Source organism: Carassius gibelio, chromosome A22, assembly GCF_023724105.1.
Source record: "Carassius gibelio isolate Cgi1373 ecotype wild population from Czech Republic chromosome A22, carGib1.2-hapl.c, whole genome shotgun sequence".
Taxonomy (NCBI): Eukaryota; Metazoa; Chordata; class Actinopteri; order Cypriniformes; family Cyprinidae; genus Carassius; species Carassius gibelio.
In genome coordinates this window covers 2,710,188-2,721,931 of record NC_068392.1, presented here as the reverse complement: position 1 = coordinate 2,721,931, position 11,744 = coordinate 2,710,188, and the positions used below count along the sequence as shown (strand labels likewise).

Genomic DNA, 11,744 nt, shown 5'->3' with positions numbered 1-11,744 from the left:
ATCCTGGGTAGAAATATTTACCAAACCCTTTTGTGTGCTTTTTGAAATTGGGTCTCTCTAGAACTTTAACTGGGATATTTTTAGCTATTTGCTCACCAACCCCATTCCCATGGAGAGTGAGTGACAGGCTAGAGCAAGGATATAATTGTCACATGACACGCTTCAGCAGAGAAGTGAGTGTTGGGAGGGGGAGTGCACAATCATGGCTTGTGCAAAGCAAGACATAGTTACCTATGACCAGAGCTCAGGAGCTGAGAAAAACGTAGCTGAGGAGGATCAGGATACTATCAATGTCGCTCCTGACACAGTACTCCAGGTGGAGGGGGAGATGTTCTTTGTGAACCGCGAGTATTTGGCCCAGCTGAGTCCCTACTTCCGAGCCTTGTTTTTTGGCGGTGGTCGTGAGAGCACTAAGAAGCACATTGAGATTAAAGGAGTTGGACTGCGGCAGTTTCAGGCTCTAATGGAGTTCACAAAGAACTTGAAGCTGAAATTAGACTGCAAGAATGTCCTTGAAATTCTGGAGGCTGCTGACTTCCTCCAGTTGGACAGGGCTCGGTTACTCTGCTGCAAGTTCTTGGAAAGGCAATTGCATCTTAGTAACTGCTTGGGAATGATGGCCTATGCTTGGCAGCTTGGCTGTCTGGACCTCTATGCGGCAGCAAGGGATGTCGTCTTGACCCACCTACCTGCCTTAGCCTCCGAGCAAGACTTTATGTTCCTTCCGAAGGAAAGCATTGCTGACCTCCTTGCTAGTGACAACTTAAGCATTCCCAAAGAAGACCTAGCTCTTGATGTGGCCCTTCGCTGGGCAACATTTGACCCAAGTCGGGAAGAGGACTTCATGGAACTGGTGGGTCTGGTCAGACCAGAGTGCTTAAGTCTTCCCTACATTACTGATCTTCTGTCCAAGATAAACAGTTCAGACCCACGTGCCAAGCTCATTTGTAGACTGAACGATAACTTGCCCAGCAGTTGGACTATGGGCAGGTCCATGCCTAGAGCCCGCTCAAGAGAAACTCTGTTTGTTCTTGGGGGACCGCATGAGCAAGAAACACAGTTGCTGTATCAGTTTCACCCCTACAGTGGAAGATGGCAATCCCATCCTTCGTTACAAAAGAAGTGTCTCACACAGTACTCTGTGGCTGCACTAGGTAACGACCTCAGCTGATCCTAAATATTTTAACCCAACCATAAGTTGTTAGCATAATAACCAACCTGGATCATGCTGGATCAGGTGTTGCATGCCCTTTCCAAAATTAAACTTTTAAGTCAGGAGTGCCGAATCCTGTTTCTGGAGATCTACTTTCAGTTCTCCAATATTTTCAGAAAATCTAAATGAGCTAGTTCAGGTGTGTTTGGTAAGGACTGAAGCTGAACCTTGCATCAAAGTAGATCTCAAGAATCAGAATTGGGCATTTTGCTTTTGTTGTCTTACTGTCCACACCATCTAAAATATTATTTCTTGCTCTAAGGGGAAAACATAGTAGTGACTGGAGGCTACTTCCGGGACGTGTTATGGTATAGTGTGGACTGGGTGAGCATTTATGAGCATGGCGACAAGCGATGGGTGGACGGCCCGGCGATGAAGAAGTCCAGGCACAGCCACTGCTCAGCATCTCTGGAGTTCCAGGTGTTTGTGTTTGGCGGTAGTATGGATGAGGGACCTGTGGCCGACGTAGAAAGGCTGGTTTTGGGAGCCAAGGAATGGGACACCGTAAGCCCCATGGTGCGGGCTGTGGAAAGGGCGGCCACTGTCACTTTGGGGACTAGTATTTATGTGGCCTGTGGTCTAGATGAGAATGGTGATGTTTACAGTGGGATTCAGAGGTACAAGCCAGAGGTTGATCAATGGGACGTGGTATCCTATTCTCCGTTTCCACGGTGAGTAAACTCAGTTGTGTCCAACTTGTTAGAAATGGTCCTCATGGGAGAACACAAGATCCTGGGGGCATGGTTGGATCCAAATCCAACTCCTCCCACCTTATGTATACCTAAACCTACCTGCCTCCACCTTCTGATCCCTAAACCCACCCATCTCCTCTCCTAAACCTACAAATCTCCACCCCCTAGATTCGGATCCAACCACGCCCCCTAAATCTAGTGTTCTGCATTGAGGGGATACTGACTTGTAATGAGCCAGGCTTGATCAACTCTGGCCCTCAAGGTTCACTGCCCTGCAGATTTTAGCTCCCACCTCAATCAAATACATAAAGTCTAAGCAAAGATTGTAGACAGGTGTGATTGGCTCTTGAGTTTAGCTCCAACCCTAATTAGAGTTGCCCATCTTTACAAGGCAATTCTCTCCACAGATGCCACCACAAATAGTCTTTTTTTTTTTGCACACTTTGGGAAACCCAAGTAAGATCTTGTCGGATACACGTGTACTTCTTTTACAGTTATGACCTTCTTGCAACTGAGCTCAATGGTGCCCTCTATCTGCTGGGAGGACAGGCTCTACGTTTAGACATCGACACAGACGAGTGGACCGTTCTTCACGAGGACTGTCTGGACAACAAATTCTTCACAGGCTGTGCCACTGTGAACGGGCAGATTTACATACTGAGTGAGAGGAAGATAAACAAAACATACCCAAACATGATTTTACTAGACCCTTACACTGACACTTGCTTGGAAATTAATGATAAAATACCCTGTCCTGTCCCCATAAGAGGTTGTGTCACAATGCATGTCAGTCTTTTTTAAAGCCATAATGCCAAAACTATTCTTTCAAAGTAGTAAACCAATGCAAAAACATTTTGTTGAGTAAAGTTGAGTATAATCATATTCTAAAACACTTTTATTGTTATTCAAAAGGTCACCGAAAAAAAATAGCGGACGAGAAGCATGTATGCAACATTACCAGTACTGAAGATTACAAGAATATATTCCTCTTCTGTCATTGTTACAAGATATATAACAACTACAAAATGTTGCATTAACAAACTCAGAACATGGTAAATCCCAATAAAAAGAGGGAAATTCATACAAAAACAATCACAGGTCTTTTATATGTTAAACAGTGTAAGACAGACGCACAGCTTTTGAATGAAAGATCAGTTATGGCTACTGTGCAAATAAACTTTCCAGCTTCATCTAGAACAACGAAAAAAACTTTGCCTTTAGCCCTTGGAGCAGAGTCAGTATTCAAGAAATCAAGGGGCTTACATAGTTGCCCTCAAATTTAACTACCCCCTTTGACTTTAAAGATTTCGAGGCACATGCTCCGGTGAGAAATCATCTGAATGATTTCAATGCGCCATCTTATAAAACACAACAAGCTCCAAAAGCTCCTTGCAACAAAATCTTACATTAGTAGAATCACAAAAACAAGTGGACCTGATGGCGCAGTAAGTTTCTCCTAAAGGTCAACCATTGCCCATTTTGATACAAATAGTAAAATTACATCTAAATGTTGCAGCAAATTAGTAAATTAACTTTAACAACACTTCAACAATTAATACTTAAAATGTCTGTTTATAAAAAAACACGTTTGTATTTACGTTAAAAAAAAATTTAAGTTATAGTGCTACTACTCAACCAATGCACTATAATTAATTAGACTAACTTTAAACAAATTAAAGTTTAACCTATTTAAGATACTCCAATGGTAATGTAATAATGCAAACAAGTAGTATTTTTTGTTTTACGCAATATACTGACTAAGCGTTATGTTTTCACGCAACCAAAACACCAGCGGTCTGAAATTACAGTAGGACTTTGACAAACAAGGTAAGCCAAGAAAGTTGAAGATGATTTAACACGTTTAAATACATAAAGTAGCATTACTATCTGGCTTTTGGAGTTTTACTATTCATTTTTCGCCTCTGATTTGTTAAATTGTTCAGAACACAGTTATTGGCTAACGATGCCAATTTTGTGTTAAAAGCACCCTTTTTTTGCTCCCAGGTGTGTTCTTCTTCTCCACCTTCTTCTTCTTCTTCTTCATCAGCTTCACTCTCTTCATCGCTCCGTTCATCGCGTTCCACCTTAAAAACACGTTTTAGTTTTTTTTTTACTTATATATAAATAGGGGATAACCTCATAAATAACGTAAGATACTCACTTTGCCTAAAAAGATAAATTTGTGAACCATTCGAAGAATCAACCAAGCCCAGAAGACGTGCAGAGCTTGCAAAACCAGCAACAGGCCATTTAAGAAATAATAACCAGGGTACGGAGGAAAGACGTCCAACGAATCCACCACCGCTGTGTAGACGATTCTGGAAATGAACCAAAATACAGTTCGTAAATCTTCACCTGAATGTCTTAGATTTGAAAAGAACATTCATAAATCATTTGAAATCGGCATTAAATTAAGTTATTACCTGTATGGAAAAACCACGAGGCGAGTTACCAGGAATACAGCGGCGAAAACGACAAACAAGGCATCGCAGGTCTTTCTCCATCCAGCATAATTGAACATCTTGGCAGACTGCAAATCAAGCAAAAACAAAACATCAGTCATTCTTTATATATTGACGTGTATATGGCAAAGAACATGAAACAACTTCCAAAATAAATTCCACAAGAAACTGTCAGAATCACGTTTTTCAGCATTTATGTTAAAAACTTCTGCAATGAAGACTGTTTATCTTTGCGTGGACTTTGCGAATGAACAAAGATAGCAAACCATTAAATTGTTTTATTAGTATTAAAACTATTTATTGAAGGAATCATCGCCATTTTTCTTCCATGTTTTAATTTTAACAATAATACTCTACTGTGCAGCACTTTGTTTGCCAAAAAAAGTTTAAATGAAATTTTATCAAAGGATACATTTAATTAATATTTAATGCCATCATTCACCAGAAAAAATGGAAAATGGAAAACAAAATTTGAAAAAAATTCTGTATATTTTATTGTAAAAACTTAATAAACAGTGTTAAAAAAATAAACAGTATTTGAGAAAAAAAAAATGTATTTAATTGGGCCCTAAAAATTTACATTTAGTTAAATTGTTATTAAATTATGTATAGTTTTATTCATTACAAAACTTTTATTTAACCATTAAAACATAGTCTAAAAATATTAAAATAAAACATTTAAATTTAGTAATTTTGTCTATGCTTTTATCCAAAGCAACTTACAATTGGGAAATACTTCTTATTAAAGAGCCAAACAGACACAGGAAGTGCTCGTAATACCAAGTTCTAGGTATTGTTTTAATAAGTACAAGGTAGAAAGAGAAGGAATAAATAAAGAGAAAGACAACATTTTGTATTACATTTTTTTATTGTAATTTATAATTCAGTAAAAAAGAAAGATTTTTAAGGGAAAAAAAGGAAAAATTAATCAGAATTTTAAGTCATAAGGCCCTACATCAGTATGAATCCCGAGGTCATGATGTCATAACAGAAGCTCACCGACTGGCCAATCAGATTCTGAGATTTACCTCCAACAGGAAGTCAGCAGAGTCGTGGACGAGCATCACCAGGGTTCCCACGCGCACATAGTTCGCACAGTACGAGAAAGCAATGAGGAAAATGGTGGCGATGTGGTGAATGATTTGCTCTTTGAAGTCCTACACAACCGAAACAAACACACAAGCGCAGTTTATGAATGAAAAGACCTTTCAAAGGAAATATAATGTTGAACGACACTTACTTTGCGCTTTATGTCCACCGATACGCAGAGCAGAAGCGAGAGATAGAAGGCTAACTCCACGATGTAATACCAGAACTGAGCTTCTGTTACGGCCTGCAGATGAAATCACACATAACGAGATCTACAAGAGCACATTTTGTGTCTCTTTTTCATATTCAAACAAGTGAAAGGTTAAAAGGTTTAAGTGTGTAGTATGTTTCTGGCTCTTGTGAGATAGTCTGGGCTGTTTTGATCGGATCGTGGGGTGCAGCGCTCACTAGTTCCTCTGATTTCTGCCTAATCTCAAGTTCCTGGGATTGTTCAGCAGGAAGTCAGTGTGTGGAGAGCCGTTTGTTACGGACCTGTCTTGGGTATCCACGCCAGCATTCCCGATGATCCCAAAACCACGGAGTCTGAAAAACAAAAATGACGTGAAAAAAATAAATGATAATAATTTATTACAGGTATGTCTTTTAATGTACAAGTTATGATGATTTTTTTTTTACTTGGGGTAACTTGCACCAATTTATTTTTGCATTATATGATTATAAATTTGTATGTATTCAGTGTATAAGATATTTAATAAAATAAAAATATTATCAAATACTTCGTTTTTATTTTGGAGTAACATGCACCATTTTTTTTAAATACAGGGATCCTTATTTTGGTGCATGCAGAAAATCTATTTTTATAATTTTTGTATTAATTTTAATATATATCTAAATGTTTTACCTAAAATAAAATAAACATTTAAGCAAACAATATATATATATAATAATAAAAAAAATAATATATTATATATATATATATATATATATATATATATATATATATATATATATATATTTTACTTTGGAGTAACAGGCAAAGTATAAATATAGGACTGCAAATCTATAGTTATTAAATGTATTATATTTTAAGAATTAAATCAAATCTACTTTTATTGAATTATTTTATCTCTATAAATAATTGAGTATATAAAAAACTGAATATATATATATATATATATATATATATATATATATATATATATATATATATATATATATATATATATATATATATATATATATATTCATTTTTGTTATTATTTAACTTTGGAATATAATGCACATTACAGAACTGCTCCCTTATATTATTATTATTATACATTTTATTATTATCTATTATTACCAAATTTTATATATATATATATATATATATATATATATATATATATATATATATATATATATATATATATATATTTAAGTAACAATCATTAAAACATCATTAAAAGACAACATTTTTGTGTGTATTAAATATATTAGATAATATAATATATATTAATATTAAATATTAAAATATATTTTAAAATGTATAAAAATATTTTAATTATAATTTCATTTTTTTATGTTTTAAATGTTTTATATAAAATAAATATTTAAGCCAAAAATGATATCAAACAAATATTATTATTATTATTATTATTATTATGAAAAATAATATTAAATTAAATTCTAAAACCATTTTCTGAAATCATCAGGCACAAATAGGACAATTTTTCTGAGAGCATCTCAGTCTGTGATGAGTCTGGAGAGACTCACCTGAACGAGTGAGACGAGAGCAGCTGAGAAGGCCACCAGATAAAACACAAACCTCCACCTGAGGAGCCACACAGAGGAGCCGTGTTAAACACACACAGACGGTTTTTTTCGAGCAGACTTCAGAAGCAGAAGACGTGTCAGCTTACGAGGCCTCACAGAACTTCCTGGTGCTGCTGGGACGGTCCTGGTTTCGACGGTGACGCAGCCAGCTCTGGATCTGATGCTGAGAGAGTCCACAGAGCTTCTCCAGAACCAGCAGATCGTTCTGAACACACACATAAAATATATTATGTTCTATGATTTCAAAACATCAAAACATTATATGCATGTATATAAAATATATTAAAATAATGTAAATATAAATTATAAAAAAAAAACTATAACATAATATCAATACGCATTGGTAGTGTTAGATATAATAAAATATAATAATTATATAATATGAATATTATGTTAGTTATTAAATGATACATATTAATAATATATTTATAACATTTATTAACAATTATTTTAAAACTATAATAAATGATTATTATTATTTCATAAATGTTGAATATATTAATGATACTAATGATGATGTCTATGTTTTTTTTCATTATAGGATCACTAATTATTATTATTATTATTATTATTATGTAATATTACCAAATTATTATTATTATTTAAATAACAAGTACCAATTATTGTTAATAAAAAGACAACTTTTTGTGTATTAAATATATTAGATAATATTAATATTAAATATTTAGAAAATATTAAAATACATTTTAAAAAGTATAATATAATAAAATAAACCAATAATACAATTTATTAAAAAAATATATACATATATTTTAAAACTATAAAAAAAATATTATTATTATTTTATAATAATGTGCCATGATGCCTTCTAAGATACCTAATTTTAGACAAAATGTAAATCAGCATTGCATGTATAATTCAGAGAGAACAGAACCCAGAATTCACTGCAATGAATAATAATAAAACTAAAATGCCTAAAGATGATATTTTGTTTAATACTGAAAAGAGCAGATAAAAACAGTCCCGTTTCCTTCTAGATGTGCCTCTGTCTCCAGTATTTGTGCTCAGCTGTACGTGATGATGTTGTGTCTCTCACCTGAGACGGCTGCTGCTTCTTCTGCAGGTAAAACACCTCCAGCTTCGGGACGGGTGTGACCCGCAGACGAACCCTGTCCCGGACGCCCAGACACCGGCTGAGCGGCAGCGCCACAACCCTGCCACACACACACACACACACACTCCAGGGCGTGACACACAAGCATCTGACCGAAACCCGATGCCGTCTGTAACACAAGATCTTTAATCAAGCGTGGCATGCTGTGGAGCGAGATGTGGGCGGCATCTGATGAGCAAACATCAAGAAAGAGTGGGATCTCGCCTCAGGAGCGACGGGACAAACAGCTGGCGTTGTGAGTCGCACCCTTTCTGTCTTATACTGTATATACAGCAGGTCTGCACTTGACTCGCTCGTCCGGACCGGCAAAACAACCTCACAACTCTGAGATAGAAATATGAATGATCTGTCAAGATCACATAATCAACAGAAGTAAGAAAGGAATCGATATGATACGTGACATCATAAATTATTTTATTTATTGTCTTAATAATAAGAATAATAAAAATACTTTTTAAAATATTAATAATATTATAATATCTGTTAAGATTATATTTTTATATTGTAATATACTGTAATATAATATAATAAACAGAGCACTGAACAAAAAATAAATAAAAAACAATAAATAAATAAAAAAAACAATTCAAACAAAAATGCTGAATTTAAACGTATTCATTTGTTTGGTAACTTAATGATTATTAAAAAAAATCATAATTAGCTATTTAGGTTTAAAGTTAATAACATTTATAAAAAGTTATTTGATTATTTAATATATTTAAATATAACGTTTAATATACAATTTTTACTACTATATACTATTAAGCTATTTTATATTATTAGTATATTAATGTATGATCATCTTATAAAAAAATACATATATATATTTGTATGAATATATATATATATATATACATACACACACAAACACATACACACAATATAATATAATATAATATAATATGATATGATAATGTTCTAAATTGCATTTATTTTGTTTCTTTTTTAGAAAGAACTTGGGTTATTTTGAGAAAATATAAATTAAATGAACGATTTTGATTTGAAACAAATACTTCTTAGTGGTATTTGCCCATGAAAAATAAACACAAAAAAACAAACAGTTCTTTAGTAGAAAAAATAAACAAGTCCAATGAGGATCCAGTCGCTGCAAAAAGATAATGGCGACGGTGTAAAAATAGCAGCATGCACCTGTGGTTTTGGTTACATGGAAATATTGACAACGAAACCATGAGAAAACAATACTCCACTTTAATTCGGTCCGAACTGACACACTAAACTTCGGCCTGATGTCCTCATTTCAATCATTCAAAGATTAACTGTTGAATAATACATTGTAGTTAATGTTAGAAAGCATTCTAAGTGCACTAGAGAGAAAACCAAACCGCGCATTAGTTACCCAATCCGCTAGTGTTTACAGTAATGATACACTACTGATCAGAGTTTGCACCTGTTTGTTTTAAAATTCACTTACAATATGAATATAGATGTAGTATTGATATGTACCTTTCAAAAACAAACCGCAGTGCGATGAAACTCAGGGCCAAGGGCAGAGAGATGAGCAGGTCGCGGGGTACGGGAAAACGACTTCCATCCGCCGTCCCTTCAGCGATGTCTTTCCATGTAACGCCAGGAGGAAGCCAGAAATCCTGCCGCCAAATCCACTGGTTCACAAGTTCCTCTAATCTAGACACCAAAGGAGAGAGTTAGAGAAGGCTATACTAGATTATTACAGCATACAAACCATCTAAAGATACAATTCGGTCCGCAGTAGACGGAACAAAAACTCTCATGATAATAACATAATTATTCCAGTATTTTCCATTTTGGCTGAACTACTGCTTTAAAATAACACAATGAACTGAAAGGTGAGTTCAAATAAAATAAAAAGAACAAATATTTATCGAAATGTGTCTTCTAAAGAGTGGCTTAGGCAGCGAAGTGGTTAAAAGCCTACAACGTTTTGACTCCGCAGCGATTAGCGATCGCCGTTTTCAAGTTAATGTTTACAACAAATCAGATAAATCCAACTAAAATCTGACTAAAAGTAGTGTAAATTTGAGTACTTCTTACGTTAGAAATACAGCACTCTGACAGGTGAGTTTATTTAGAACATAAAATAGACAATATTATCAGGAACGTGTTTTCTTACAGGGTTAAACGGCCGTCGTGACGTCATGACTCCTCAAGATTAGCTATGTGTGTTTTCAGAACAATCAACAAGCTGGCAATAAAACTATGCATAGACGCCACATATTAGTCGTAAAAAATGTAAACAAACAAATTCCATCATTAATCTAGAAAAAATATAATTAATATAGGCCTATATATATATATATATATATATATATATATATATATATATATATATATATATATATATATATATATATATATGCATTTAAGCTCAGGTGAGCTTAAATAAACTAAACTAAACCCATATTGTCCTAAATGTGTTTTTAAATAAATAAATAAAATAAAAAATACATTTAGGCCAGTTAGAAAGGGTTAACAGGCCTGACGTCGATTGTTTTCAGGCAGAATACAACAAACCTGACTATATCGCAAATAAATTATGAATAGATGCCGTATAGCAAACCCAGCTCGATGAAGTCAGAAATAGACAAAATCATTACCGTGATTTAATAGTAACGTTCAATACATTACGTTATAAGGGGAAAAACATACGAAAAAACACCATCCACCTCAAAATTATTGAGTAATTACCAAATTATGTCAGCGATTAATGACTGTACAGTAATATGTACATACAGGATTGTTTTTTATAATGTACCTGTCCATGCTTCAGTGATGGAGAAGCGGTGGTGGATATCGTTTAAAGCAGGACGCAGGGCCTCTTCTTCCCGTCTTTCCGTGTTCTAATCCCGTTCTTCGCTATTAACAGCATCCAGCCTCACGAACGCTCGAAATCAGAATGAAAACAAACGCGAATGTTCGAAGGAATGCGATGACGACATCAGCTGGATCACATCCACCACATCAGCCTCAGGTTGCGAGTCTTTCACGTGCTGCATTCATGAAACTATCCCAGAAAAACGGAGGATTTCAGCAGCAGCATCTACGTTTTCTCTCCATCAGGAAACATGTTGTAAGGTGCTTCTCCACAAACCTCTATAGACGCCCCCTATTGACCATGAACATACAACAATATCTATCTATCTATCTATCTATCTATCTATCTATCTATCTATCTATCTATCTATCTATCTATCTATCTATCTATCTATCTATGTGTATTAAACATTAAGAATTCGATTTATGCGTTTGAAAAACACAACCGGGATTATGCATTCATTACTTTGAAATCAAAAGTCTCAGTGCACATATTACTTTCCCCTTTTCCTGTTGTATGTTTTTGCCAAGTAAAATGCCTGACAGGTGTTTAGAAGTTCTGCCAA

General features: G+C 34.7%; 2 protein-coding genes across 2 annotated transcripts; one reads left to right on the top strand and one right to left on the bottom strand.

The window, feature by feature from the left end:
• The first annotated feature begins 140 nt into the window (after window positions 1-140).
• On the top strand, window positions 141-3,085 carry LOC127942798 (kelch-like protein 23). Its single transcript, XM_052538760.1, has 3 exons — window positions 141-1,154; window positions 1,476-1,884; window positions 2,400-3,085. Exons 1-3 carry the CDS (start codon window positions 203-205, stop codon window positions 2,704-2,706), a joined length of 1,668 nt encoding a protein of 555 aa, XP_052394720.1. The 5' UTR covers window positions 141-202; the 3' UTR covers window positions 2,707-3,085.
• cers4a (ceramide synthase 4a) lies at window positions 2,773-11,444 on the bottom strand. Its single transcript, XM_052538765.1, has 11 exons — window positions 11,120-11,444; window positions 9,832-10,011; window positions 8,290-8,407; window positions 7,319-7,437; window positions 7,173-7,230; window positions 5,949-5,999; window positions 5,608-5,700; window positions 5,396-5,524; window positions 4,329-4,435; window positions 4,067-4,223; window positions 2,773-3,989 (listed from the first exon to the last, which is right to left on the bottom strand). Exons 1-11 carry the CDS (start codon window positions 11,125-11,127, stop codon window positions 3,789-3,791), a joined length of 1,221 nt encoding a protein of 406 aa, XP_052394725.1. The 5' UTR covers window positions 11,128-11,444; the 3' UTR covers window positions 2,773-3,788.
• Between the last annotated feature and the right edge of the window lie 300 nt (window positions 11,445-11,744).

Bases quoted from the DNA above. Each gene is read 5' to 3' on its own strand.
- cers4a (XM_052538765.1), bottom strand. The intron at 5,701-5,948 runs GTCCGTAACAAA...TTTCATCTGCAG, and splicing joins GGCGTGGATACCCAAGACAG to GCCGTAACAGAAGCTCAGTT. The intron at 5,525-5,607 runs GTAAGTGTCGTT...TCGGTTGTGTAG, and splicing joins CGGTGGACATAAAGCGCAAA to GACTTCAAAGAGCAAATCAT.
- LOC127942798 (XM_052538760.1), top strand. From the start codon at position 203: ATGGCTTGTGCAAAGCAAGACATAGTTACCTATGACCAGAGCTCAGGA. The intron at 1,155-1,475 runs GTAACGACCTCA...TCTTGCTCTAAG, and splicing joins GTACTCTGTGGCTGCACTAG to GGGAAAACATAGTAGTGACT. The intron at 1,885-2,399 runs GTGAGTAAACTC...CTTCTTTTACAG, and splicing joins TCCTATTCTCCGTTTCCACG to TTATGACCTTCTTGCAACTG.